Source organism: Prinia subflava, chromosome 8 (assembly GCF_021018805.1).
Source record: "Prinia subflava isolate CZ2003 ecotype Zambia chromosome 8, Cam_Psub_1.2, whole genome shotgun sequence".
NCBI classification, from domain to species: domain Eukaryota; kingdom Metazoa; phylum Chordata; class Aves; order Passeriformes; family Cisticolidae; genus Prinia; species Prinia subflava.
In genome coordinates this window covers 19,888,603-19,915,746 of record NC_086254.1, presented here as the reverse complement: position 1 = coordinate 19,915,746, position 27,144 = coordinate 19,888,603, and the positions used below count along the sequence as shown (strand labels likewise).

The following is a 27,144-nucleotide window of genomic DNA, read 5'->3' as shown; positions in this document are numbered from 1 at the left end:
AGAAGAGCAGCAAAGAATGTGAACCTGCAGCACAAGGGGCTTGAACAAGCAGGGCAGAGCTGCTGACAGAAACCAGCCAGGACACAAGGCAGCACCTTCCCCTGAAGACATTGATCACTCATCACTCCTGCCAGGCCAGCTGATTGACACTGGAGAGTTTTAAATGCTTTTGCTGTTTCCTCTCCTCTGAGAACTGAGGAGAGTGCATTTATCCTCATGCTCCTGCTAAGCAGATCTCCTCACTCGTCTGGCATTTGCACACAAGTGTCCAATCTGCTTCAACAGCTTTGAAAATTCCAATGCCACTCTACATACTTGGCCTTTTAAAAGCACCTTTCCCTGGCATGTTGTGTTCCTGCCTGTGCAATTGGAGCATTACTGCTGAGGGAATTCAAGGCCAGTAGTGGTCATTTCTAGCTTTGGGTTAGATTTAATAAAAAAAAGTGTGTATAGCAGATGAGAAGATCTGTGTAGGATCTGAAGTGATTCAACTCATCTGGATAACTTTCATTTCTTTATCAAGCCAGTATATCTTCTCCCAAATATATCTCTTTTGCATTTTAGGTTCCTGCAGTAGTGACAAAAATAAAGTTGTACTTGGAGAACATGCTGTGGGTTTTCTGTGCTTTTTCTTCTGAAGCTGAGATTGAGATTGCTGGAATCCAACTCACCTAAAGCCCACAGGGATTCGAAACACGGCTTTGAAAATGTAGCTTTCCTGTTGTCTGGATTTGTCTTTTGCAGTCTCTGTGCAGGGAAGGGTCTCTGGCACATTCAAGAGCCTCAGTTAGGAGAGTCCTTGCAGAAGGCATGAGGGAGGAAAAGGCTCATCTCAGCAGAGAAGAAACCCTGCTGTTGTTTTGCATTCAGTGATAGGAGGAAGGGGCCACCAGGAAACAATGTTGGATGGTTTGATGGAGTGATATTTCCCATAGCAACTTGGTTCTCACCTAACAGAGCCCAGCACAAACCTTCCCCAGCTCAGGCCCTTCTCACAAGCTACAGGCAGGATGCTGTGGTCACCATTTCTGACTCAGTCTCACCAGGCAGGATTAACCCTGCCCTGCTTTTGAAAAAACAAATTAACCACATCCTGCAGGGGAAAGAAGGCTTTTCTCCTCCTGGCTGAGTTCCTGCTGGCTTCAAGAGAGCCTCTGCAGAGGACACAGCAAGGTGTGCTGCACTCAGCTTGCTCAGCTCAGACTCTGAGGCCCTGCAGACCCCCAGAGAAGACCCTGAGCCCTTGCAGAATCTCTGTGAAACTTGCATGGCAAATCCAAATGCAGGAAAATCGTCATTTAGTGCATTCTAAAACCATGACATAAATCAGGGGGAGCCATTCACCAGCATTTTTATCCTGATTTTCCAATGACACCCAGAACCTTTTTCTCAAGCATTCCTCACCTTTTCCCAGTGTCTCAGGCAGATTTATATTTTGCGAATATTCTCTTAGGCAAAACCAGTGGAATCAGATGGACAGGAGGGAAAGGTCAATAATTTAGTGCTGTTATAATCCATCAGTCAGAAAGTCTTGGTGAAGTCTGGAGCAGGATTGGATCTATCCACACATCCCATGAGGAGGAGTTTAGAAAGCAGGGGGCTCCTTTCTGTACCTCATGACCCAATGGGAAGGATTTCCTTTTACAGCTCTAGGAGAAAAATCTAGTGAAAATGTTTTTTGTTGGAAGGATTTTCTCTGCATAAGCCACGCAGTGTGTGGATGAAATGATTTCTGTTGAACATCTTGGCCAGAAAAAAGTAATGCCTTCATTCTCTAACACCAAAAAATGTTGTTGGAAAGTGTTTGCTTTTTTCCAAGTTTCAGTGACAAGACCACCCACAACAGGAACTTCAATTACATTTTTTAAATAATTTGAGGGAAAAATTCACCTCTAGCACATCCTATTTTTTTCCTCCATCTTGGTGAGTGTCACACATAGAGTGTGATATCTGACACCTGTCCTGCCAAGCAAGTCCAAATGCTGAGAGCTCTCTCCAGTGGCAGAGAACATTAAAAGCATCCTGAAAGAATCAACCTCTTTCCGAGAGCTTACACAGGAAAGCGTCATGAAGAACTCCATGAGAATGGGCAATATTAAATAATTTTCTGTACTGCTGAATCCTTCTCTTTTCTTGTACAGCATTAAAAATGCAATGTCATAATCATATTCCTGCATCTGCTGGGCATACTCCAACCTCTTAGTTTTGTGTTCTGAATTGCTCAAAAGTTCCTGACAAAATTAGGTCTAATGTAAACAGAAACTCATTAGGAGGATGGTTAATTACGTGACTGTAAGGCATATTGTCTTTCTCCCTGTCCCTTATATTTCAGTCAGTGGATATGGTGTGAACTGAAGTATTTGGAACCTGATCTTCCCCTGCAAAACTGCTCAGCACAGGGGAGTGCAGCACCCCTGGGAATGTCTGTCTTTACAAGGCACAGCTTTGAAAAGAGACAGCAAATCTGGGATTTCTGTGTGGAGGGAGGGCCTTGGTTCCTGGCTATGTCAAAGCCTCCTACAATCACAGCACTTCATCTTTTGTGCCCTGTATACAAACATAACCTGCAAGGAGACAGAGCAGAGACACCCCAGCCTTCCTCACGTGGGCAACTCTAACAGCTATTTTACTCATACAGTTTTATTTTGATGACAAATAGAGTCTGTGGCCATGGTGTTCCACCTGCTTGGGCACACTGCTAGATCACCCTTGGGAGAATATCTTTCTCTAACACTTGACAGGAATCACCTCCAGAGGCTGAGAGTTTCTGTCCTCTTCCCAATCCCCTTCTCAGTGCCCACAGCACCGCACAAAATCATCCTGAGGAGCACCTACAGGAACATACACAGGGTTAGGTACTGCAGCCACAGGAACAGCCCAACCAGCATTGTCACCCATGGCCCCACACCGCATACAGCTCATGCTTAGATCAGATTTGTTTCCAACCCACTCGGGGCAGATTTGTTCTTCTCTCAACCCTTCATGCCCCACACAGGGTGTCAAACAAGGCTGTTGTGGTTCAGGAATGGGATATCCCCAATTTCATGTTCCCACTGACCCAGTCCAAACCAAGCCTGAGGGACTTGCAGAGGATGACAGAAAGTGTGAATATGGAGAGAGCTGAAAAGAAAGATGGGGAGCACACAGGGTGAGACAGGCCCAGGAGAGAACCAACAGCTTCAAGCTCTGCTCCTGCTGCCCCACCTCTCCCCGTCAGTGCTGTCACAGACACAGGGAGGGACCAGCAGGGGTCACTGGGCCTGAGTGCAGTGACAGAGGCACAGGCAGGGCAGGTGTGGGCAGAGCTGCTGTGCAGGCACAGAGAAGGTGGAGAGAGGCCAGGCAGAGCGCGGCTGGCCATGTGGAGTGCCCTGTGCATGGGCTTCTTGCCCATTGTAGGTAAGTGAGGGCAAGGGCTGCTGGCCCCAGGAGCTGAGCGTGGCCCTGTGCTCTGCACGGCTCCAGGAGCGGTGCTGAGCGCTTGCAGCCGCACCTGTGCCCGGCTCCAGCTGCCCAGCCGTGCCTGTGCAGCACGGCCAGAGCAGCCCTGCTCCTCCTGTGCCTGGGAGCTCGGCACCTCCGTCCAAGCTGCCTCCTCTGCAGCCTGGGCACACGCAGGGCACCTCCCTGCTGCCCTCAGCTCTTGGGGCCCAGCGCTTTGACCTGGCACTGGGCACTGCTCCTGGGCCACTGCGGCCCCTGGGGCACAGACCAGCTGCAGGAGGGCAGCACAGGCACCAAGGCCCATTGCCCGGGACAGCCTCTGTCTTCCCTGGCCTCATCCAGAGCAGGTTCAGGGACAGGAGAGTGGGTCCTTCACCATGCTGTCTAGGCAAGGACAAAGGGATTTGTCAACCCATGGTGCAAATCCTTCCTGCTGCTTTGGGGAAAATCAGATAAAGTTTCCTGTCAGACAGGGAAAAGGAGGGAGGGAAACATGGAGTCTCCTTCCACGTGAGCCTTGCTAGCTGCTACCAGCTCTTCCTATGTGTGTCAGCTGCCTTCAAAGAGGAGCATTTTGTCCTCCCGCTGGTGCAGGGGCATTCCAAACCCCACCAGCATTGCCCTGACCTTTGCTGAATCTTGGAGTGATCATGATTTGTTCTTGCTCTCTACAGCAGTCTCACTCACTGGTGCAACAACCATGAAGCAGCCCAGGGAAATGACTGTGCAAGAGGGAAATTCAATCACCCTCCAGTGCATCATGAGGGAAGATGATATGAAATTTTTTTTTATGTACTGGTACCGTCAGGATCCACGGGGTGCTCTGGAATGGATTTATAATGAGGCTGATAAATATGGAGAAGGTTTCCAGGATCGCTTTAAGGGAAGAGTGGAGAGTTCCAGGACCACACTGCAGATCCTGGCAGTAAAGCAAGGGGATGCAGCAACGTATTACTGTGGAGCAGAGTCACTTTGGAGCAGCTCCCCAGCAGAGTTGACCTAAAACCAACAGATGGAGAAGACAGATCTCTCAGCATTTCTTTCTAGCAGCTGCTCCCTGGGGCTCTTGTCAGGCAGTGGCAGGTGCAGGAAACACCCCTCTGGCTTGGTGGCACTAAAAGGCAGTGGAGGGAGGGGTGGTAGAAGGGCTGGTCCCATTTATGGTGCGGGAGGATCTGTTCTGGGAACTGCACAGGCTGTTTGGGGAAGTGCAGGTTTCGTGCACATTGCCTGGCCTCCTGTCCAGCAGGGTCTCACCTTTCCTTGGTCTCCTGCCTTGCCTGCCAGGCCTCTTTCCACAGGGACTCTCAGCATGGCTTTGGGAAGTGGAAATTGTGCTTAACCACATTTATAGCTATGATGGCCAGCTGGGGGTCTGTTGGTCCAACCTGGAATGCCACAACCTTCCCAAAGAGTGAGGTCTCACAAGAGACAGCCTTCCAGGGGTCTTGGGCAGTCCTCTGGCCACTGGGCTACCTCTGCAAGGTGCAGCCAGAGGCTGCAAGTGATCAGCTCTCAGCAGTGATTTCAGCTCTGCCTTGCGAGGTTCTCCCAGGCTGACACGCAGACAGAGACAGGCGCGCTGCGTGGTGATGCCACAGGGATAGCCTTTATTATCCAGCACCCTGCAAAGGGGGCCAGGGATGACAGCTCCCTCTTGAGCTGAGCAGGAGCTGGGGTAGTTACAGGGGAAAGTGAGGGTGGTACCAAAGGGAGAAGACCAATGGGTTAGAAAGAATCTACATGGGTATATCAGAGCATGATGGGATGTCACCATGAGCAGGGAGAACAGCCTCAGCTAAGGGGAATCTCTTGGGAGAGGGTTGAGATGAACTTGTCACATTCCATTCAAGGGACATCCCTCCAGGGGAGAGGCTTAGCAAGCTTCCACAATCTGCCTCCATCATACAGTGAGACAAAGGGTCTAGGTGGGTGAGGAGAGAGTGGATGTTGTGCATTCTTCATTCCGTTGTGCTTTCAGCACTGATTTCCCTGGGAACCTTCTGGACAAAGTCTTTTATTATGGACTAGAGAAGGGCTCAGTGTCATGGATTGTGCGAAGGTAAATGTACGTGGTTCCAGCCTCCCCCCTGGACTCTGGGAAATGGAATTCCTGAAGGCTGGTCTGGCTGCTGAAGCCTGAGGTGAATAAAGCATTCAGGATCTCAGCCCTGTCCCATGTCCTGAGTCACCTGGTCCCCATCCTCTTCAGCAGTTGGCCCATGTTTCCCCCAGCCTGCTTTGTCCATGCAGCCTCCTGGCATGTTGACCTGACTCCTTGCTCACTGGGGGCGAATCCTCTTCAGGAATTTTCAGCACTGCTGAGACTGGGGACTACTGTGTCCCCTCCTGGGCCCCCAGGCCTGGGAAGGACATGGGCAGAGGGAAACAAATGCAATGAAGGGCTATGAAGATAAGGAAGAGAACAGCTGACATAGAAGGAAAGCCTGGGAGAGATCTGGGTTAGTTTAGCATGGAGAAGAAAATGTTGAAGGGGGATCTGACACTGTTGAAATACCTGAGACTCCAAAAGTTCCATTCTTGAGGACATTCAGAACTGAACAGGACAAGGTTGTGGGCACCTACTGCCCTGCCCATCAGGCAGCTCAGCCCCACACAGCTGCTCACTCTGTCACACTCACTGCAAGGGGGGAGAGAAACAAAAGAAACAAAGGGCTGAGGAGATGTGTGTTTTGACATAAAGGGAGTTGAATAATCAAAGCAAAATCAGCTCACAGAAACCAAACAACATGAAGAAATAATTCCTGACTTCCCACTGGCACAGAGGAGCAGCAAACCTGGCTCCTCTTCTGCTCTCCTTTGCTCATGCCCTTCTGGCCCTCCAGAAAGAACAGCCTCAAGTCTGGTGGCCAGGCAGAGCCTTGATGAGGGAGCTTGGGGGTCTGTACCTGTGTCTGCAGCCTTACAGAACAACAACACACCCTAAGCTGTGACAGAAGAACACACACCACAAAGACAGCAAACAACAGAAATACAGAAAATAAACCCATGCTGAATAGGTCTCCTCACTCCTCTGTGTGTCTCTTGTTTACCCACCCCAAATCCCTTTTGTACCATTTGCAGATTTCCCTGTTCCTTTCCACCTTTGAAACCTTCAGCCTGAGGAGGACACAGGGTTGTCCTCAACACTGCTGTAGCACAAGTGGTTTCTGGAAGTCCTCAGTGAAAAAAAGCTGAGAAAGGCAAGGACTAACTGCAATCTTCTCCTGCTTAAGAGAAGGAGCAGAGCCTGGTACCACCAAATATCATAACTGAGCTCTAACCTCAGGGCTGGTTGGTCATGATCACCAACCTCCAGGCTCAGCTTCCTAGCTCAGAATGCCCCATCACAAGAGAAAACCAGTAGATGATTTATCCTTCAATGAAACCAGACACTGAACCATGTCCAGAAGTGGAATCAGCCAGAATCAAGAGAAATTTCAGCCCCGGCATGGGGCCAGGGTTTTGAAGAATGAACTTTCCTGTACCACTGACCACTGACCAGCATGGGACCAGGGTGTACGGATCCAGCTCAGGACGAGCACTCAGGGATTACGTGAGCAAGAGTTGCTGATCAGGCACAGATCTGACCTGCTTTTCTCTGCAGCAGGATCTGCCATGGACTAGGTGAGGGCACACCTTAGGCAAAGTATAAAAGAATAAATTCCCTCTGTGATTCTCTGCTCAGCGTCCTTGTGTCCCTGCTCAGGTGACAAACAACTGACTGAGGTGGCAAAGTCGGTTTTCCCCTGGCCCATTCCAGCAACACAGACATGAGTGTGCCTGAGAGCCTTTTACAGGATCACAGAAGGGGGGAGTTTTGAAGATGCCTCACTTCTACAAAGTCGACTTCAGAGCAACATGGCCACAGATGTTTTTTACTCAGTCTGCAGTGACTGGACAAAGGGGAAGAGTTTGACACAAAAAGAAGGCAGATGCACAAAAGAAGTTGTTTGAATTTAGGGTGATGGAAAAGATGGTCCTGAGAAATTGTATCTGCTCCAAACCTGAAAAGAGATTGGGCAGGTCTTGAGCAGCTTGATCAACTTGCATTTATCCATGATCATAGCAGGAGGGCTGGACTAGATGACCTTTACATTTCACTTCCAACCCCAACTATTCTCTTCAAACCTCTCTGTATTTCTATCCATTGTTGAGGGAACATCTGCCGCTCCCCTACCCCAGGCTTTCTCTGCTCCACAGAAAACAGTCCCAGCTCCCTCAGCCTTTCCTCATACAAGAGATCCTGCAGTGCCATTATCGTCTTCATGGCCCCTCGGTGGCCTCTCTCCAACAGATCCAACTGCCTCCTGTAGGGGCAATCCAGATGTGACCCGAGTACCTGAGTGTGGCCTCAGCAGTGCCGAAGAGAGGAGAGGCATCACCTCCCTCAGGTGCTGGCAGCCTTTGGCCTGAGGCAGGCGCGGACGGCAGTGACCTTCTGTGCTCCGAGGGCCAATTTCTGGGCGCGCTGGCCACGAAGCGCTCGGGCCCGTGTGGCAGAAGGCGCTCCCGAAGCGCCATCAGAGCAGCGCCGCTCTGTGCGCGGGCCCGGCCGCGGCCGGCGCTGCCCGTGCCCGGCGGGGCCGCGGGCCCGGGCCCGGGGCGGGAGTGTCGGGGCGGGCAGAGGCGGCGGCGCTGCCCCGGCGAGGCGGGGCCGGGCGGGAGCGGCCCGAGCGCGGCCCCGCTCGGCTCCTGTGCGGCTGCCGCGGAGCCGGGGCCGGGCACGATGGCGGCAGGGCCGGGGCCGTGGCTGCTGGCCTTGGCCTTGGCCGTGTGGCCCGCAGGTGAGAGCCGGGCGGGGAGGGCAGCGAGCCCGGCCGGGGGAAGGAGGGACAGCGACAGGGACGGGCAGGAGCACGAAGAGGGACGGGGACAAGGGCGGAGACGGGGAAAGGACAGGAGCAGAGGTAGGGTCGGGAAGGCGGGCAAAGGCCGGGGCAGACACAGCGCCAGGGGCTGTGGGCCGGGGCTGGCGGCTGTGGCTGTGCCGGGCCGGGGACACCGGGACCCCGGGACACCGCCCTCGGTCCGCGGTCACGCCCTGCCCGATTGCTGCGCTCTTCTCCCGCAGGGCTCCGGGCACAGCTGAGGCTGCAGGAGGCCGGCGGAGGGCTGCGAGCGGCCGGGGACTCCGTCACCCTGTCCTGCCACGGGTCCGTATTCCCCTTTGATAGATATGATATTTGGTGGTACCGTCAGGCTCCCGGAGGCAGCCTGGAGTGGGTGTCCTTTATCAGCACTTCTTCCTCTGTCAAGCAAAGTGCACGAGCGATGGAGGGTCGAGCCTTGGTGTCCAGAGACAATTCCCGGTCCAAGTCATGGTTGGCCCTGCGGGCCCTGGGCCCCCAGGACTCTGCCCGGTACTTCTGTGGCGCTCCACACGGAGACAGGAAATCCAGCTGTGCTTTAACACAAACCTGCTGGGGCCTGGAGCAGGGTCTGTGAGATTTGGAGATGGACAGTTCTGGGGTAGCTCAGGGCTGTTCCCAAGGAATCCAGGCCATCACTGTGCACTGCGGCTGGTTCTGGCCATCTTTCAGAGCTCCTTTCACCACAACGGCATATGGCCTCTCCGAAATCCCAAGCACAGTGGTTTATTCTGTCGAGGTGGTTCCAAGGGCTTCTCTCATTCTCCACCCTGGTCATTCTTCCTGGCTCCGGCTGCTCTCTGCCTTCTCTTGATTTCCTTCTAATTGGGGCACTTGAAGTTCCTCAGCATTCAGAACCCCTTTGCCAGCTTCATTAACCCTTGTGGGAGCCATCTCCTTGCACCACTGAGAGCAAAGCAGTGATGCAGTGGGCCTGATTTTCATTCAGGTGCATGTCAAGGTGTTGAGATCCAAGCAAGAAGCTCTGCAGTGTGGTGGCCAGCAGGGAACACTGGGACCCTCCATTGCACTTACAGCCTCCTGTATTTACGTGGCCTGGCATCTGCAGCATCCTGGTGAGCCCCTGCAGTAGCTGCTGCAGTGCCAGGGCCATGGAGGCTCCTACAGCCACACAGCCCCTTCTGCCCATAGGAGCTTTTCCTGCCAGGCTGACCACAGCTCTGGGACTCTGACCCTCTGCAGGCTGGAGCTGGGGGACAGTGCACTCAATTACTGCACCCTGGAGGGACCACAGCGAGAGACACTTGGGGTGTGCCTGAAGTACACCAGCTTCCTCCCCTCCTGCGTGTTCACGTGGGTCCCAGCCCATGCAACGGGAGAGTCAGTGAGGGGGCTGTGCCTGGGGTCAGAGAATTGGGGTCCCATTGGTCCTGGGTGCTCTTTGGGAAGAAAAGTGGAAGGCATGAGGGAGAGAAAAAAGGACTTTTCCATTTAAAGGGAGCTGCAATGACTGTCTAGTCCAATTGCTGAATGTCTTTCAGGGCTGAACAGAAGTTACAGTATGTTTCAAATGACATTGTCCAAACATTTCTTAAACACTGACATGCTTGGGGCATGGACCATCTCCCTAGGATGCCTGTGTTGATGTTTCACTGCTCTCTCGTGAAGAAATGCTTGCTAATATCCAGCCTAAAATTACTCTGATGCAGCACTTGGCCACTGTCACACGACCTATCACTGTGTACCAGGGAGAACATCCCTCTCCCCTTCCCCTCCTAGAGAGGCTGAGAGAAGGATGAGGCCCTTGGCCTCCTTTTTTCCAGACTAGACAAATGTGGCTGTGCACCCAACTGCTTCTTTTCACAGCCTCAAGCCCCCATTCTCTGTGCGCTTCTCTACCCTCTTCATTTCCAGTTTTCTACCCCTGTCCTAACAATCCACACCACAAGGTATCAGGTCCAAGTACCAGGGAAAGAGGGAGGAGGGTAAGGATGCAGACAGTGGATGAATAGTTTGGAGTGGGGCAATGCTCCCCAGCAGGGTGGTTGCAGTCAGGACAATGACACTGTCAGGGCTCAGAGCTGTCCCCTCCTATGGTGCTAGGAAGAGCCCTGGGTTCCTGCTGAGGAGGAGGACACAGGGCAGGGAGTGTCCTGGCTCTGCTGAGCAGCCTGGCCCCTGCACACTCCTGGATTGCCTTTGCTGATGGGCAGGGGTGCGGGAGGGCTTTGACAGGAAGAGGCAGCAGCAGCAGGCTCATCACTGGGGAGCGAGTAGGGTGCTGGGCCAGAGTGCAGGGAGCAGGGTGAGGAGCACTTTGGCTTCAGGGTGCCCTGGCCAAGCTGAGCGGAGATCCTGGGGTGTCCCATGTTGGAACAGCAGCTCAGCAGAGGCAAGGCCTGTGGGCCAGGAGAAGGACAACCTGACAGCCTCCCCAGTAATCTCCCTAAGTCCCAGCAGCAGGCTTTGAAACTTCCAGAGAGAAAGGCCAGGGCTGGCCGGCTCAGAGACACCTCACCTTCTGCCCACCACAGCATTTCCTGCCAAACAAAGTCTGTTCTTGCACCATGCAGAATGAGAGACACACAGGAGAGAATCAAGAGCTTCAAGCTCTCCTCCTGCTGCCCCACCTCTCCCCGTCAGTGCTGTCACAGACAGAGGGAGGGACCAGCAGGGGTCACTGGGCCTGAGTGCAGTGACAGAGGCACAGGCAGGGCAGGTGTGGGCAGAGCTGCTGTGCAGGCACAGAGAAGGTGGAGAGAGGCCAGGCAGAGCGCGGCTGGCCATGTGGAGTGCCCTGTGCGTGGGCTTCTTGCCCATTGTAGGTAAGTGAGGGCAAGGGCTGCTGGCCCCAGGAGCTGAGCGTGGCCCTGTGCTCTGCACGGCTCCAGGAGCGGTGCTGAGCGCTTGCAGCCGCACCTGTGCCCGGCTCCAGCTGCCCAGCCGTGCCTGTGCAGCACGGCCAGAGCAGCCCTGCTCCTCCTGTGCCTGGGAGCTCGGCACCTCCGTCCAAGCTGCCTCCTCTGCAGCCTGGGCACACGCAGGGCACCTCCCTGCTGCCCTCAGCTCTTGGGGCCCAGCGCTTTGCCCTGGCACTGGGCACTGCTCCTGGGCCACTGCGGCCCCTGTGGCACAGACCAGCTGCAGGATGGCAGCACAGGCACCAAGGCCCATTGCCCGGGACAGCCTCTGTCTTTCCTGGCCTCATCCAGGGCAGGTTCAGGGACAGGAGAGTGGGTCCTTCACCATGCTGTCTAGGCAAGGACAAAGGGATTTGTCAGCCCATGGTGCAAATTCTTCCTGCTGCTTTGGGGAAAATCAGGCAAAGCTTCCTGTCAGGGAAAAGGAGGGAGGGAAATGTGGAGTGTCCTTCCTTGTGAGCGTTGATAGCTGCTACCAGCTCTGCACATGTCTTTCAGCTGCCTTCAAAGAGGAGCATTTTGTCCTCCCACTGGTGCAGGTCTATTCCAAAGCCCCACCAGCATTGCCCTGACCTTTGCTGAATCTTGAAGTGATCATGATTTGTTCTTGCTCTCTGCAGTCTTCTCACTTACTGGTGCAACCACTGTGGAGCAGCATCTGAGAGAAATGACTGTGCAAGAGGGAAATGGAGTCACTTTTCATTGCCTCATGAGAAGAGATGATATGAGAAGGTTTTTTATGTACTGGTACCGTCAGCGCCCACTGGTCATTCTGGAATTTATTTCCAGGGATGGTTACGCCTATGGAGAAGGCTTCCGAGATCGCTTTAGAGGATCATTGGATAGATATAAGAACAGATTCACAGTGCAGATCCTGGCAGCAAAGCAAGGGGATGCAGCAACATATTACTGTGGAGCAGAGTCACTGTGGAGCAGCTCTGGTGCACAGTCAACCTAAAACCAGAAGATGGAGAAGACAGATCTCTCAGCATTCCTTTCTAGCAGCTGCTCCTTCTCAGGCAGTGGCAGGTGCAGGAAACATCCCTCTGGCTTGGTGGCACTAAAAGGCAGTGAAGGGATTGGTGGTAGAAGGGCTGGTCCCATTTATGGTGCAGGAGGATCTGTTCTGGGAACTGCACAGGCTGTTTTGAGAACTGCAGGTTTAGTGCACATTGCCTGGGCCCATGTCCAGCATGGTCTCATTTCTCCTCTGTGCCTTGGCTGCAGAGCCATGGGATGATGGAGATGTGTTGCTGTGGCTTCCAGAGTGCTGTTATGTCAGAGCAATATTTTAGTGAGGTTAACACTAACTGTCCACTCTGCCAAAAAAAGAAAGGATGATAACATTACTTTTACTGTAGAGAATCCTCTGGAACAGTGTTGGATGTTCAGAAGTAGAGCAGGGCAGAGGGACAGGAAAGCAAAAGGGAGCTCCTCAAAGACATGAAAGAGGAGACACCACCTGGCACTGAAAAAACCCACAAATGTTTTTGTAGAACCATCTAGCACAGTGAGAGCTACATACCACAGTGACTGAAAACAACTGAACCACCACACACAAACTGTCTCCCTCCCATCTCTTGAAGGGGGAAACATGGTGGCCCTGCCTCGTCTATTTTTCCTCAGACAACTCTGTGCACATACACCAATTTGATTCCCAGAATTACTCAAACACCAGAAATCCCCTCCTACTTTTCCAAGACCAATTTCTTCAACATTCAGCCTGAGAACTTGGCTCTTGCAAACAGGTCATTTTAAACATTTGATGTGCTAGCTCCAGTTGAGGAAGGGGGCAGGATCCTTCTGTATTTAGGTATTTTCATTTAAATTCATCATTATGTTCTTCTCTTTGTCTCAGAGCACACAGGAGGATTTTAGTAACAACTAAGATCCTTTTAATTTCAGATCCAACAATAGCCAGAAGCAGATGCATGAAGAACAAGACCTGGACACCAGAAATGGCACTTCCTACAAAAACTCTGTCCACTACAGATATCAGAAGAGGGACTGATTCATCTGTGGTTGCTTTGTATTTACCCTTTATGAATTTATTCAGGAATCCATTTTTCATCATTTTGGCCTTCTGACACGATGCTTGACTTACTGCTTTGTCAAGAGGAACCCTTCTTGAGGTTCAGGGAGCTAATCTCTGAAAAGGAGCAGCTCTCCTAGAGCCCTCCTCTGTCCAGGACCACAACCCATGGGATTCCTCCCAGAAGATCCCTGAAGAGCCCAGATTCTGCTCTCCTGAAGCCCAGGGCTCCACTCCTGGTTTTGCATTGCTCTCTTCTCCCTGAGTCCTGAGCTCAAACAGTGCATGGTCACTGCAGCCAAGGCTGCCCCAACCACCTCACATCCATCAATTCTTCCTCACTGGCAAGAAGGAGGTCCAGCTCTCCAGCCACCTGTGTCAGCAAGTTTGCATCAGCACACTCCAGTAAACTCCTGAGTGTGTGTGCTTGGCTGTGCTGTCCTGCCATCAGGCACTTGAGACACTTCAAGCACCCCATGAGGACCAGAGCCCAGAAATGTCCATTTTGTCCCAAGAAGGCATCGCCTTTTTCTTCCCTATCAGGTGAGCTCTGCCTCCAGCCTGCAGAGTTAGAACTCAAAGGCTGAGAGAGCTGGGGGTGCCCACTCTGGAGAGGAGAAGGTTCTGGGGAGACCTCAGAGCCCCTTCCAGTGCTTAGGGGGCTCCAAGAGAGCTGGAGAGGGACTTGGGCCATCAGCTGGAAGGTCACTTGAGAAATTTATGATCCTCCTAGGTCTTATGCTTCTAATCCGTTCCTCCCAACATCCCCAGAGCCACCCTGCTATGTCCCTTGACTCCCATGACACTATCATGAGTATGCACAAGAAAGAGAAGTAGGTGGAATAGAGTGCCTTGGAAGAAATGCTCTGAAAAACACAGCAAGTATTGATTATTTCCCTCCTTTGTAAGCAACTTAACTCCCTCAGACTTTTCAGAGGTGCCATGTAATCCCCAAGTTCTCATTTACACTTCAACCTTTTTGGTGTTATTTTAGATCCTTCCTTGAAAGCGATATAGTGTTTTTTCCTGTGGTATGTTTGGTCTCAAACCACTGAAGAAGTCATGTGACTGCCTGTATAATCCAAAATTCTGTTTAGTGGCACAGAGACAGTTTTTGCTATGAAATATATCACTGTGTTCGGGGCTGAAGTAGCACAATGATATAAACAGCATAGAGACCTGTACAAAAACAAAAAGAGGGAAAAAAGGTGAGATATTTTGGGAGAGAAAGGACATGGGTGACTGTAATGATTAAGAAGAAAATAGAACATTCTTTCTATATTGTCTTTTACCTTGGAAAGATAAAAGAGCTCATGGAGGTTCTAAAAGTGGAAGAATGGGAGAAGTGAAAATTCTGTACGCAATCAAGCTAATGGAAATCATTGATCTATTCAATTCACATTCTTCATTTGCCAGTTTTGGGAGTAAATGTACCTCTGGAGTCTCTCATGGGCTTGCACTCATGAATTTATTCGGACTAATGTCTGGCTTTTCATCTCCTGTATTTACAACACTTCTGAACACCATGAGGAAAGAGTGAGTTTTTGGAATAAGTCTTCACAGTGTGTTAAGAGCTAAGCTTACATTTGGACCGGGGACAACTCTCACAGTTCTACCAAGTAAGTGACATTTTTTATTTCTAAAACTTCATTAAAATTGAGGTGGGAGTGTTAAAAAGAGTTTAATGGTTTGGGTTCACTGTAAGATTTTTCAGCTGCAGTAATGCCTTGAGTGCACTCGCTCTCCAGCCAGGCTTTCAAGCCAAATCCTCAGCTTGGACCTGCTCAGGAAGGTTTCCCAGCAACAACTGGGCTCACTCTGCATAGCACCATTATCCCATGATCCCCAAACACCAGCAGGGCACTACTTAGCATGGGATAATGGATTCCCAGTTTGGGCAGCACTCTGGCTCCAATCTCCTGTCAAGTGTCCAGTTCCCCAGTGGACTTAGCCACTGACTGACCTGGGGCAGGAATGCAGAGCTCAGTGAAGAGCTGACAGTGGTGAGGAGTTTGGAGACAGATCTGTAACTGCCTGGTTGGAGAAGTTCTGGTTTGACACTGGCACCACACTCACAGTGTCCCCAGGTAAGTAATTCCACTGCCCTGAGGACAGAGGAGGAAGGAGGTTAAACAGCCTTGGGCTTAAATTCTCACAAGAGCCTCATATCCAAGAGCTCCTGGAATGAAAGACAATTGTCTCCCGAGTTTTGTGGGTTCTGAAAAGACCAATGTGGTGAGCAGGGAGTATAAGAAGGTTCAGTTATATGTATCCTTATTTGGAATTCCATGATGTACGATGAAGATGAATGTCACTCCAAGCTTTTCTATGGGAATGTGAATGTTGGAGTGGCAAAGTGATTTGTGATGTTGATCTGTGTTATCGTAAAGATTCAGGTGGATCCCTCAGGAATTGCTGCTGTGCTTTCAGAGGTCTGCAGATCTTCAAAGTGCTGCAGGAACACCCCATGTTATTTTACTCCTGGTCACCTTCCACAAAGACATGGGCAGCCCTGGGTGCTGCCTAGTACCTGTCTATATCTGTAGGATAAGTTGCATGTGAATAAATGTGTATTTAGGAACAATCTTGGTGCACTTCCAATTCCAAACGGGCAAAGGAATGCAAAGATATCTTTCTGGAGAGAGACCTCTTCTTTCCATGCTCTTCAGTGTTTTTCTAAAGACAGGATATTTTCAGAGCTGCACAGAGACTCTGGGATTCTGTTGGACAGTAAAAAATGTTGAGCATTAAGTATCAAAGTCCCTCTGAGTCTCCTGAAATACGGATTAAGTAGAAGGCAAAATTTCCAAGATGTGAGAAACCTCCCCGTTTTGGTTTTGAATTCCTTCTGGAGCTACTAATATGCATTGAAATGTATTTAGAACACAAATATTGCATTATTCAATCTTTTGTAAATTACCAAAATCAAAATGACATAAAATAGCAACCATTAGTGTTTGTGTGGGATACTCCAGGAATATTCTGTTGAGGGCTCAGTTAAGGACAGAGCAGGTTTTCCTTTTGGGTCAGACTGGATTATTCCAGATACCTTTGAGAATGCTAAGGCCCATTATTTTCTGTAATATAGAGCTCTTCCTGTGATTTCATAAGACTGAAGTGAAGAAGTACAACTTTCTGTCCAAATAAATTGTCAGAACATAAAACACAAATCCCTTCCAGAACCAAGCAGTGGCAGGAATTCACGGCTGTATTGTAAGGTAATGCAAACTAGTGGGACTCAGGTGAGGCTTCTGGGGTCAGATAAAAGAAATCCTCTCCTCTCTGAACTACAATTGCACTGTGTACATGATTTCTTGCTGATGATAGCCCAGGGGGTTATTGCAGAGAAGCAGCTTGTTTGTATTGTGTCTGTTGGGAAAGCCTGGAGAGGAGCCCACATGAAAAGCCTTTCAAGGTCTTCTTAGAGAACACAGAATGCACAGGACTGACAGGCTCTGGCCAACCATGGTACAACACCTGGGAAGGAAATGTTGGATTTCTCTTGGGTGTCTGGTTGCTGTAGGTGTGGACAAGTGTGTGGTTCTGCCTGTTTGATCAGGAGAGCCATCGCATGAAGTTCTGGCTGAGCACCCTTTGGCTTTCACCTCAGATCCTCACAGTGGTGGCATAGGGCTGATGGGGAAAGGGTGTAAAATCAGAGCCCCTTGATCAAAGTTCCATCATTACTCTGGGATGAACAAAATGTTAGACCTGAGGGATCTCTTGACCTGACTGCAAGGCAGACACCATGCAAAATGAAAACTCTAATGCACCTCTCTTTACCCAAGAGACCCCTCAGGATCATTGTGGATGTGTCAGCCTTTCATAAGCTGAGCCCTTTCTGGCAAGGAAGGCTGCTGGATGATTCTGTTCCGTTCCACGTTTTTACTTGAAATCAGATTGTTAACCCGAGTTAAGTCCTGACATAGTTTTTTCAGATCGCCCTTGACTTTCCATTTAGGGCCAAACTTAGAGGTAAAAGTATGTCTTTAAAAAAGAAATTGTGATGCCACAATCATATGTTGGCTGCCAAATTCTTTTGACGATGATACATTTCTTGTAAGACAGCAGGATGTGAGTTTAAGCAATTTCCTTTTGTTACTTGTACCTCTATTGACAAAGAATAATGACATAAAAGACAGTGGTTGATGATGTTACAAATTAGTCACAGCTGGAGTATATGTGAATTTTTGGTCATTTGGGCAAGCCTACAGTAAAATCAATCCTGTACAAACTGTGCTTTTCTTTACAGACATTCGAAACACTTCTGTCCCTCAAGTCATTGTGATGAAATCCAAGAAATTCGAAGAAGGTGGCAGCAAGGGGAAAGCAGCTTGTTTGGCAAGGAACTTCCTTACAAAGGACATCAGCTTGGAGATGCCCTCTAAGGAGGTCGTATATAAACAGAGCACGTCCATTTTGACACCAGAGGGGTTGTACAATGCAATCAAAGTGGTCAATGTGACAAAAGACACAGAGGTGACCTGCACGGCCAAATTCGACAACAGCACAATAACAACACAAACAGGTAGGGTTTGGTGTCACAGCTGTCACCTGTGTCTGGAGACAGTGGCCTGTGGGGCTTTGTGTTCTCCTCCTGACACCATTGCCCTGGGAAGGCAGCAGGAATGAGAGACACATTTGGTAGTTCAGCAGGGAGAGCTGAAAGATGTTTCAAAGCATCTGAAAGAAATGGGTTCCACTATTTAATTACTTGGGGAGACCTTATTTTGCAAAGAAGAGGGAAGACATGATCTGTTTGTTCAAAATGTGAATTTCCTTATGATTAAATATGTTATCCTGTGGCAGCAAAAATGCTGCAGCACCAGCTGGAACAGCCTTTCCAAAAGCTAGAAAATATTAAAGATCACGAGTGTTGTGAGGCTGCTTTAACTAAATAAATGGTTATATTTTGTGGGTCAGTTTTTGTAGTCCTGAAGCTCATTCAAATGGAAACTAAAACAGTGCAGGAATTCTTCTGTTTCCTGCAACTACATGGAGAAATTGTCTCCTCAAATTAATGACGGAATTAATGATTCATCATATGGGCCCCAACATCCCTCAAGGTCCTACAGGAAATGCCACATGAACATTTCTTTAATCCTGTAGAAAACATGGATATAGTTTAAAATGCCTTTTCTTTTTTACACTACAGAAGAGGAGGCTGAAGAACCAGGAACAGGGGCCAGTGAGAGGGTTTGCAACAGCACAAAGCCCTCAGCACAAGGTGAGTCACCCAAACAGGTTGGCAAGTTACATTGCTCTCTGGGGCATAAAGGCAAGGAAATGTATTTTCTCCAGGGGAGAACACAACATATTCAGCACACACAAGCTGCTGTTCTAAGGTAGCTCCTGCAGTTACACACAAGCCCAGGAAGTAAAAAGGCACTGGAGACAGACCCTGGGCTCTCCTGTTGTTGCCATGTTCTCTACTGTCTGTTCCTTTGCTGCTCTTCCTTTCCCTTAACCTGTCACCTGTGGTTTTTCCCACCTTCTGCCAAGGTCACCACATCACAACCCTGACCATGATCTCTCCCCTCTTTTCTGGTCACTGAGCAGATGCTGAAGGGCACAGAGTGAACATGCTGTCCATGGCTGTGTTGGGTTTGCGAGTCCTGCTGGCAAAGAGCATCACCTTCAACACCCTCATGAGTATCAAGTTGTTTCTTTGCTGAGGTAAGGGAGCACACAGCTATCAAAGAGTGGTTCATGGGCTGAATTTCATTAAATGTAGTTTAAACCTCCCTTTGCTCTTTCAGACATGGGGAATGAAGGCAAGAGGAACCCGAAGAAGAGCAGCAAAGAACGTGAACCTGCAGCACAAGGGGCTTGAACAAGCAGGGCAGAGCTGCTGACAGAAACCAGCCAGGACACAAGGCAGCACCTTCCCCTGAAGACACTGATCACTCATCACTCCTGCCAGGCCAGCTGATTGACACTGGAGAGTTTTAAGTGCTTTTGATGTTTCCTCTCCTCTGAGAACTGAGGAGAGTGCATTTATCCTCATGCTCCTGCTAAGCAGATCTCCTCACTCGTCTGGCATTTGCACACAAGTGTCCAATCTGCTTCAACAGCTTTGAAAACTCCAATGCTCACTCTACATACTTGGCCTTTAAAAAGCACCTTTCCCTGGCATGTTGTGTATCCTGCCTGTGCAACTGGAGGATTACTGCTGAGGGAATTCAAGGCCAGTAGTGGCCATTTGTAGCTTTGGGTTAGATTTAATAACAGTAAATGTGTACTGCAGATGAGAAGAGCTGTGTAGGATCTGAAGTGATTCAATTCATCCAGATAATGTTCATCTCTTTATCAAGCCTGTAATTCTTCTGCCAAATATCTCTTATGTGCATTTTAGGTTTCTGCAGTAATGATGAAAATAAAGTTGTACTTGGCCAAATTTCTGTGGGTTTTCTGTGCTTTTTCTTCTGAAGCTGGAATGGACGTTGCTGAAATACATCACAACTAAAGACAAAAGGAATTAGAAACACAGCTTTGAAAATGCAGCTTTCCTGTTGTCTGGATTTGTCTTTTGTAGACTCTGTGCAGGGAAGGGTCTCTCTGGGACATTCAAGAGCCTCAGTGAGGAGAGTCCTTGCTGAAGGCATGAGGGAGGAAAAGGCTCATCTCAGCAGAGAAGAAACCCTGCTGTTGTTTTGCACTCAGTGATAGGAGGAAGGGGCCACCAAAAATAATATCAGGTGGTTTGATGGAGTGATATTTCCCATAGCAACTTGGTTCTGACCTAACAGAGCTCAGCAAAAACCTTCCCCAGCTCAGGCCCTCTCACAAGCTACAGGCAGGATGCTGTGGTCACCATTTCTGACTCAGTCACACCAGGCAGGATTAACCCTGCCCTGCTTTTGAAAAAACAAATTAACCACATCCTGCAGGGGAAAGAAGGCTTTTCTCCCCTGGCTGAGTTCCTGCTGGCTTCCAGAGAGCCTCTGCAGAGGACACAGCAAGGTGTGCTGCACTCAGCTTGCTCAGCTCAGACCCTGAGCCCTTGCAGACCCCCAGAGAAGACCCTGAGCCCTTGCAGAAGCTCTGTGAAATTTGCATGGCAAATCCAAATGCAGGAAAATCCTCACTGAGTGCATTCTAACACCATGACATAAATCAGAGGGAGCCGTTCACCAGCATTTTTATCCTGATTTTCCAATGACACCCAGAACCTTTTTCTCAAGCACTCCTCACCTTTTCCTAATGTCTCAGGCAGATTTATATTTTGCGAATATTCTCTTAGGCAAAACCAGTGGAATCAGATGGACATGAGGGAAAGGTTAATGATTAAGTGCTGTTATAATCCATTAGTCATAAAGGCTAGATGACGTCTGGGATTGGATCCATCCACACATCCCATGAGTAGGAGTTTAGAAAGCAGGGGGCTCCTTTCTATACCTCATGACTCGATGGCAGGGACTTCCTTTTACAGCTCTACCCCTTTCTTGCTGTTAGACTGTGCCACACTTGGGCAAATTTGTATTGAACCTGCTTTTGCAGACACCTGTGACAGTGAGTGTTTCACTGACCTAAAGCCCTCATTTCATGACACTGTCCCAGACTGCCCCCACTGAGCAGTGGCTTTTCACTTTGCATTGGCAATGCAGAACGTGCAGCTTAAGAAGACTGGGGAATTGAATTGCATCCGGAAGAAACCCCACAACTGGGAGCTTTTGTGCAGTGCAAGAGTAAGATTGTGTTAGTGTTCGTAATTCCACAGAGGAGGACAGAATCTACAGCTGCAAGCAGCTGAGGAAAGTTTTGTAGAGAAACTGTGTTCCACATTAAAATATCCTCTGCTAAATGACACAAGTTTGCATGTGGAATTATCCTGAAATCTCCAAAAACAATATTGTCCTGTAAGGGATCTCATGATACCAAAATCATGGAGGATGATTACAAGCAGAACTCTTTGGTACAGTATATTTTACCAGTACTACCTCTGTTCTCCTACAGAATTATTGGTGTCCATATTTGATTGTGATCAGACAGCCTTTGAACATCTCCAGGGCTTGAGCCACTGACCCTGGAGATGTTCAAAAGCCACCCGCACATAGTCCTTGGCAAACAGCTCCTGACAATCTTGCAAGAACAGGGGAGACCAAATCACCTCGAGAGGTCCCTTCCAACCTCAAATTTGCTGTGAAAACTTTCTCATACTTTGGGAAATTATAAGAAGTTCAAAATTTGTTTATATACCTTTAGTCAGGTGTTTTGTTCACCTTTGCTCAGGGGGAAAGGAACTGAAGTTTCATTCCAAAGAACTGTGTCAGCATTCAAGGCCTGATGAGTTTAACATCCCAGCAGACTGAGAGTGGTGAAGAAGGTACAAGAAAGATAATGACCATAAGTGAAAACGAACTCCAAACATCAGCCTGGGATGGTCAGAGACACCTGGTTTGGGAAAGAGGGATAAGAGCACAAACAATGACAATCACATTAACACTGAAGGTGAAGGGATCAATAGGAAACCAAATACTACACCTGAGTAACTTGGCATCAATGAATATTGAACCCATGAATTTCCCTGGGTTTTAACTGTATAAGTAAAAATCCAGTGAAAGTCTTTTGTGATGGAAGGATTTTCTCTGCATAAGCCACGCAGTGTGTGGATGAAATGATTTCTGTTGAACATCTTGGCCAGAAAAAAGTAATGCCCTCATGCTCTAACACCAAATAATGCTGTTGGAGAGTTTTTGCTTTTCCCCAAGTTTCAGTGACAAGACCACTCACAACATGAACTTCAATTACACTTTTTAAGTAATTTGAGGAAAATTTTCACCTCTAGAACAAACTGTTTATTTTTCCTCCCTCTTGGTGAGTCTCACACATAGAGTGTGATATCTGACACCTGCCCAGCTGAGCAAGTCCAAATGCTGAGAGCTCTCTCCAGTGGCAGAGAACATTAAAAGCATCCTGAAGGAATGAACCTCTTTCCAAGAGCTTACACAGGAAAGCATCGTGAAGAACTCCATGAGAATGGGCAATAATAAATAGCTTTCTGTACTGCTGAATCCTTCTCTTTTCTTATACAGCATTAAAAATGCAATGTCATAATCATATTCCTGCATCTGCTGGGCATACTCTGACCTACCTCTTTTTTTTATGTTCTGAAATGCTCAAAAGTTCCTGAAAAAATTAGACCTAATAGAAACTCATTAGGAGGATGGTTAATTACGTGACTGTAAGGCAATTTGTCTTTCTCCCTGTCCCTTATATTTCAGTCAGTGGATATGGTGTGAACTGAAGTATTGGGAACCTGATCTTCCCCTGCAAAACTGCTCAGGACAGGGGAGCGCAGCACCCCTGGGGATGTCTGTCTTTACAAGGCACAGCTTTGAGAAAAGACAGCAAATCTGGGATTTCTGTGTGGAGGGAGGGCCTTGGTTCCTGGCTATGCCAAAGCCTCCCACAATCACAGCACTTCATCTTTTGTGACCTGTATACAAACATAACCTGCAAGGAGATAGAGCAGAGACACCCCAGCCTTCCTCACGTGGGCAGCTCTAACAGCTATTTTACTCATACAGTTTTATTTTGATGACAAATAGAGTCTGTGGCCATGGTGTTCCACCTGCTTGGGCACACTGCTAGATCACCCTTGGGAGAATATCTTTCTCTAACACTTGACAGGAATCACCTCCAGAGGCTGAGAGTTTCTGTCCTCTTCCCAATCCCCTTCTCAATGCCCACAGCCCCGCACAAAATCATCCTGAGGAGCACCTACAGGAACATACACAGGGTTAGGTACTGCAGCCACAGGAACAGCCCAACCAGCATTGTCACCCATGGCCCCACACCGCATACAACTCATGATTAGATCAGATTTGTTTCCAACCCACTTGGGGCAGATCTGTTCTTCTCTCAACCCTTCATGCCCCACACTGGGTGCCAAACAAGGCTGTTGTGGTTTAGGAATGGGATATACAAATTTCATGTTCCCACTGACCCAGTCCAAACCAAGCCTGAGGGACTTGCAGAGGATGACAGAAAGTGTGAATATGGAGAGAGCTGAAAAGAAAGATGGGGAGCACACAGGGTGAGACAGGCCCAGGAGAGAACCAACAGCTTCAAGCTCTGCTCCTGCTGCCCCACCTCTCCCCGTCAGTGCTGTCACAGACAGAGGGAGGGACCAGCAGGGGTCACTGGGCCTGAGTGCAGTGACAGAGGCACAGGCAGGGCAGGTGTGGGCAGAGCTGCTGTGCAGGCACAGAGAAGGTGGAGAGAGGCCAGGCAGAGCGCGGCTGGCCATGTGGAGTGCCCTGTGCATGGGCTTCTTGCCCATTGTAGGTAAGTGAGGGCAAGGGCTGCTGGCCCCAGGAGCTGAGCGTGGCCCTGTGCTCTGCACGGCTCCAGGAGCGGTGCTGAGCGCTTGCAGCCGCACCTGTGCCCGGCTCCAGCTGCCCAGCCGTGCCTGTGCAGCACGGCCAGAGCAGCCCTGCTCCTCCTGTGCCTGGGAGCTCGGCACCTCCGTCCAAGCTGCCTCCTCTGCAGCCTGGGCACACGCAGGGCACCTCCCTGCTGCCCTCAGCTCTTGGGGCCCAGCGCTTTGCCCTGGCACTGGGCACTGCTCCTGGGCCACTGCGGCCCCTGGGGCACAGACCAGCTGCAGGATGGCAGCACAGGCACCAAGGCCCATTGCCCGGGACAGCCTCTGTATTCCCTGGCCTCATCCAGAGCAGTTTCAGGGACAGGAGAGTGTGTCCTTCACCATGCTGTTTTGGCAAGGACAAAGGGATTTGTCAACCCATGGTGCAAATCCTTCCTGCTGCTTTGGGAAAAATCAGACAAAGCTTCCTGTCAGACAGGGAAAAGGAGGGAGGGAAATGTGGAGTCTCCTTCCTTGTGAGCGTTGATAGCTGCTACCAGCTCTGCCCATCTGTGTCAGCTGCCTTCAAAGAGGAGCATTCTGTCCTCCCACTAGTGCAGGGCCATTCCAAAGCCCAACCAATATTGCCATGACCTTTGCTGAATCTTGGAGTGACTGTGGCTTGTTCTTATTCTCTGCAGCAGTCACTGGGCAGGTGATCTTGGAGCAGCATCTGAGGGAAGTAACTGTGCAAGAGGGAAATGCAGTCACCTTCGAGTGCATCAGAAAGCGAGATGATAGGAGCTTCTACTTCATGTACTGGTACCGTCAGGATCCACGGGGTGCTCTGGAATGGATTTACATGGAGGGTGATAAATATGCAGAAGGTTTCCAGGATCGCTTTAAGGGAAGAGTGGAGAGTTCCAGGACCACACTGGAGATACTGGCAGTAAAGCAAGGGGATGCAGGAACATATTACTGTGGGGATGAGTCACTGTGGAGCAGCTCTGCAGCAGAGTTGACCTAAAACCAACAGATGGAGAAGACAGATCTCTCAGCATTTCATTCTAGCAGCTGCTTCCGGAGCCCTTGTCAGGCAGTGGCAGGTGCAGGAAACATCCCTCTGGCTTGGTGGCACTAAAAGGCAGTGGAGGGAGGGGTGGTAGAAGGGCTGGTCCCATTTATGGTGCAGGAGGATCTGTTCTGGGAACTGCACAGGCTGTTTGGGGAAGTGCAGGTTTTGTGCACATTGCCTGGGCTCCTGTCCAGCAGGGTCTCACCTTTCCTTGGTGCCCTGCCTTGACTCCCAGCCCTCTTTCCACAGGGACTCTCAGCTTGGTTTGGGAAGTGGAAATCGTGCTTAGCCACATTTACAGCTATGACGACCAGATGGGGGTCTGTTGGTCCAACCTGGAATGCCACAACCTTCCCAAAGAGTGAGGTCTCACAAGAGACAGCCTTCCAGGGGTCTTGGGCAGTCCTCTGGCCACTGGGCTACCTCTGCAAGGTGCAGCCAGAGGCTGCAAGTGATCAGCTCTCAGCAGTGATTTCAGCTCTGCCTTGCGAGGTTCTCCCAGGCTGACACGCAGACAGAGACAGGCGCGCTGTGTGGTGATGCCACAGGGATAGCCTTTATTATCCAGCACCCTGCAAAGGGGGCCAGGGATGACAGCTCCCTCCTGAGCTGAGCAGGAGCTGGGGTAGTTACAGGGGAAAGTGAGGGTGGTACCCAAGGGAGAACACCAATGGGTTAGAAAGAATCTACATGGGTATATCAGAGCATGATGGGATGTCACCATGAGCAGGGAGAACAGCCTCAGCTAAGGGGAATCTCTTGGGAGAGGGTTGAGATGAACTTGTCACATTCCATTCAAGGGACATCCCTCCAGGGGAGAGGCTTAGCAAGCTTCCACAATCTGCCTCCATCATACAGTGAGACAAAGGGTCTAGGTGGGTGAGGAGAGAGTGGATGTTGTGCATTCTTCATTCCGTTGTGCTTTCAGCACTGATTTCCCTGGGAACCTTCTGGACAAAGTCTTTTATTATGGACTAGAGAAGGGCTCAGTGTCATGGATTGTGCGAAGGTAAATGTACGTGGTTCCAGCCTCCCCCCTGGACTCTGGGAAATGGAATTCCTGAAGGCTGGTCTGGCTGCTGAAGCCTGAGGTGAATAAAGCATTCAGGATCTCAGCCCTGTCCCATGTCCTGAGTCACCTGGTCCCCATCCTCTTCAGCAGTGGGCCCATGTTTCCCCCAGCCTCGTTTGTCCCTTCAGCCTCCTGGCATGTTGACCTGACTCCTTGCTCACTGGGGGCGAATCCTCTTCAGGAATTTTCAGCACTGCTGAGACTGGGGACTACTGTGTCCCTTTCCGGGACCCCAGGCCTGGGAAGGACATGGACAGAGGGAAACAAATGCAATGAAGGGCTATGAAGATAAGGAAGAGAACAGCTGACATAGAAGGAAAGCCTGGGAGAGATCTGGGTTAGTTTAGCATGGAGAAGAAAATGTTGAAGGGGGATCTGACACTGTTGAAATACCTGAGACTCCAAAAGTTCCATTCTTGAGGACATTCAGAACTGAACAGGACAAGGTTGTGGGCACCTACTGCCCTGCCCATCAGGCAGCTCAGCCCCACATAGCTGCTCACTCTGTCACACTCACTGCAAGGGGGGAGAGAAACAAAAGAAACAAAGGGCTGAGGAGATGTGTGTTTTGACATAAAGGGAGTTGAATAATCAAAGCAAAATCAGCTCACAGAAACCAAACAACATGAAGAAATAATTCCTGACTTCCCACTGGCACAGAGGAGCAGCAAACCTGGCTCCTCTTCTGCTCTCCTTTGCTCATGCCCTTCTGGCCCTCCAGAAAGAACAGCCTCAAGTCTGATGGCCAGGCAGAGCCTTGATGAGGGAGCTTGGGGGTCTGTACCTGTGTCTGCAGCCTTACAGAACAACAACACACCCTAAGCTGTGACAGAAGAACACACACCACAAAGACAGCAAACAACAGAAATACAGAAAATAAACCCATGCTGAATAGGTCTCCTCACTCCTCTGTGTGTCTCTTGTTTACCCACCCCAAATCCCTTTTGTACCATTTGCAGATTTCCCTGTTCCTTTCCACCTTTGAAACCTTCAGCCTGAGGAGGACACAGGGTTGTCCTCAACACTGCTGTAGCACAAGTGGTTTCTGGAAGTCCTCAGTGAAAAAAAGCTGAGAAAGGCAAGAGCTAACTGCAATCTTCTCCTGCTTAAGAGAAGGAGCAGAGCCTGGTACCACCAAATATCATAACTGAGCTCTGACCTCAGGGCTGGTTGGTCATGATCACCAACCTCCAGGCTCAGCTTCCTAGCTCAGAATGCCCCATCACAAGAGAAAATCAGTAGATGATTTATCCTTCAATGAAACCAGACACTGAACCATGTCCAGAAGTGGAATCAGCCAGAATCAAGAGAAATTTCAGCCCCGGCATGGGGCCAGGGTTTTGACGAATGAACTTTCCTGTACCACTGACCACTGACCAGCATGGGACCAGGGTGTACGGATCCAGCTCAGGACGAGCACTCAGGGATTATGTGAGCAAGAGTTGCTGATCAGGCACAG

The 27,144-nt window shown here is 49.8% G+C and overlaps 1 protein-coding gene and 1 gene segment (V, D, J or C); both read left to right on the top strand.

Moving 5' to 3' along the window:
• LOC134553834 (M1-specific T cell receptor alpha chain-like) overlaps positions 1 to 27,144 on the top strand; it is a 225,863-nt gene that overhangs the window by 58,352 nt on the left and 140,367 nt on the right. The window lies entirely within an intron of this gene.
• Positions 7,793 to 9,588, top strand: LOC134553876 (immunoglobulin heavy variable 3-11-like). The segment is given in 2 exon segments: positions 7,793 to 8,231; positions 8,519 to 9,588. Coding segments are annotated over 2 exon segments (432 nt in total).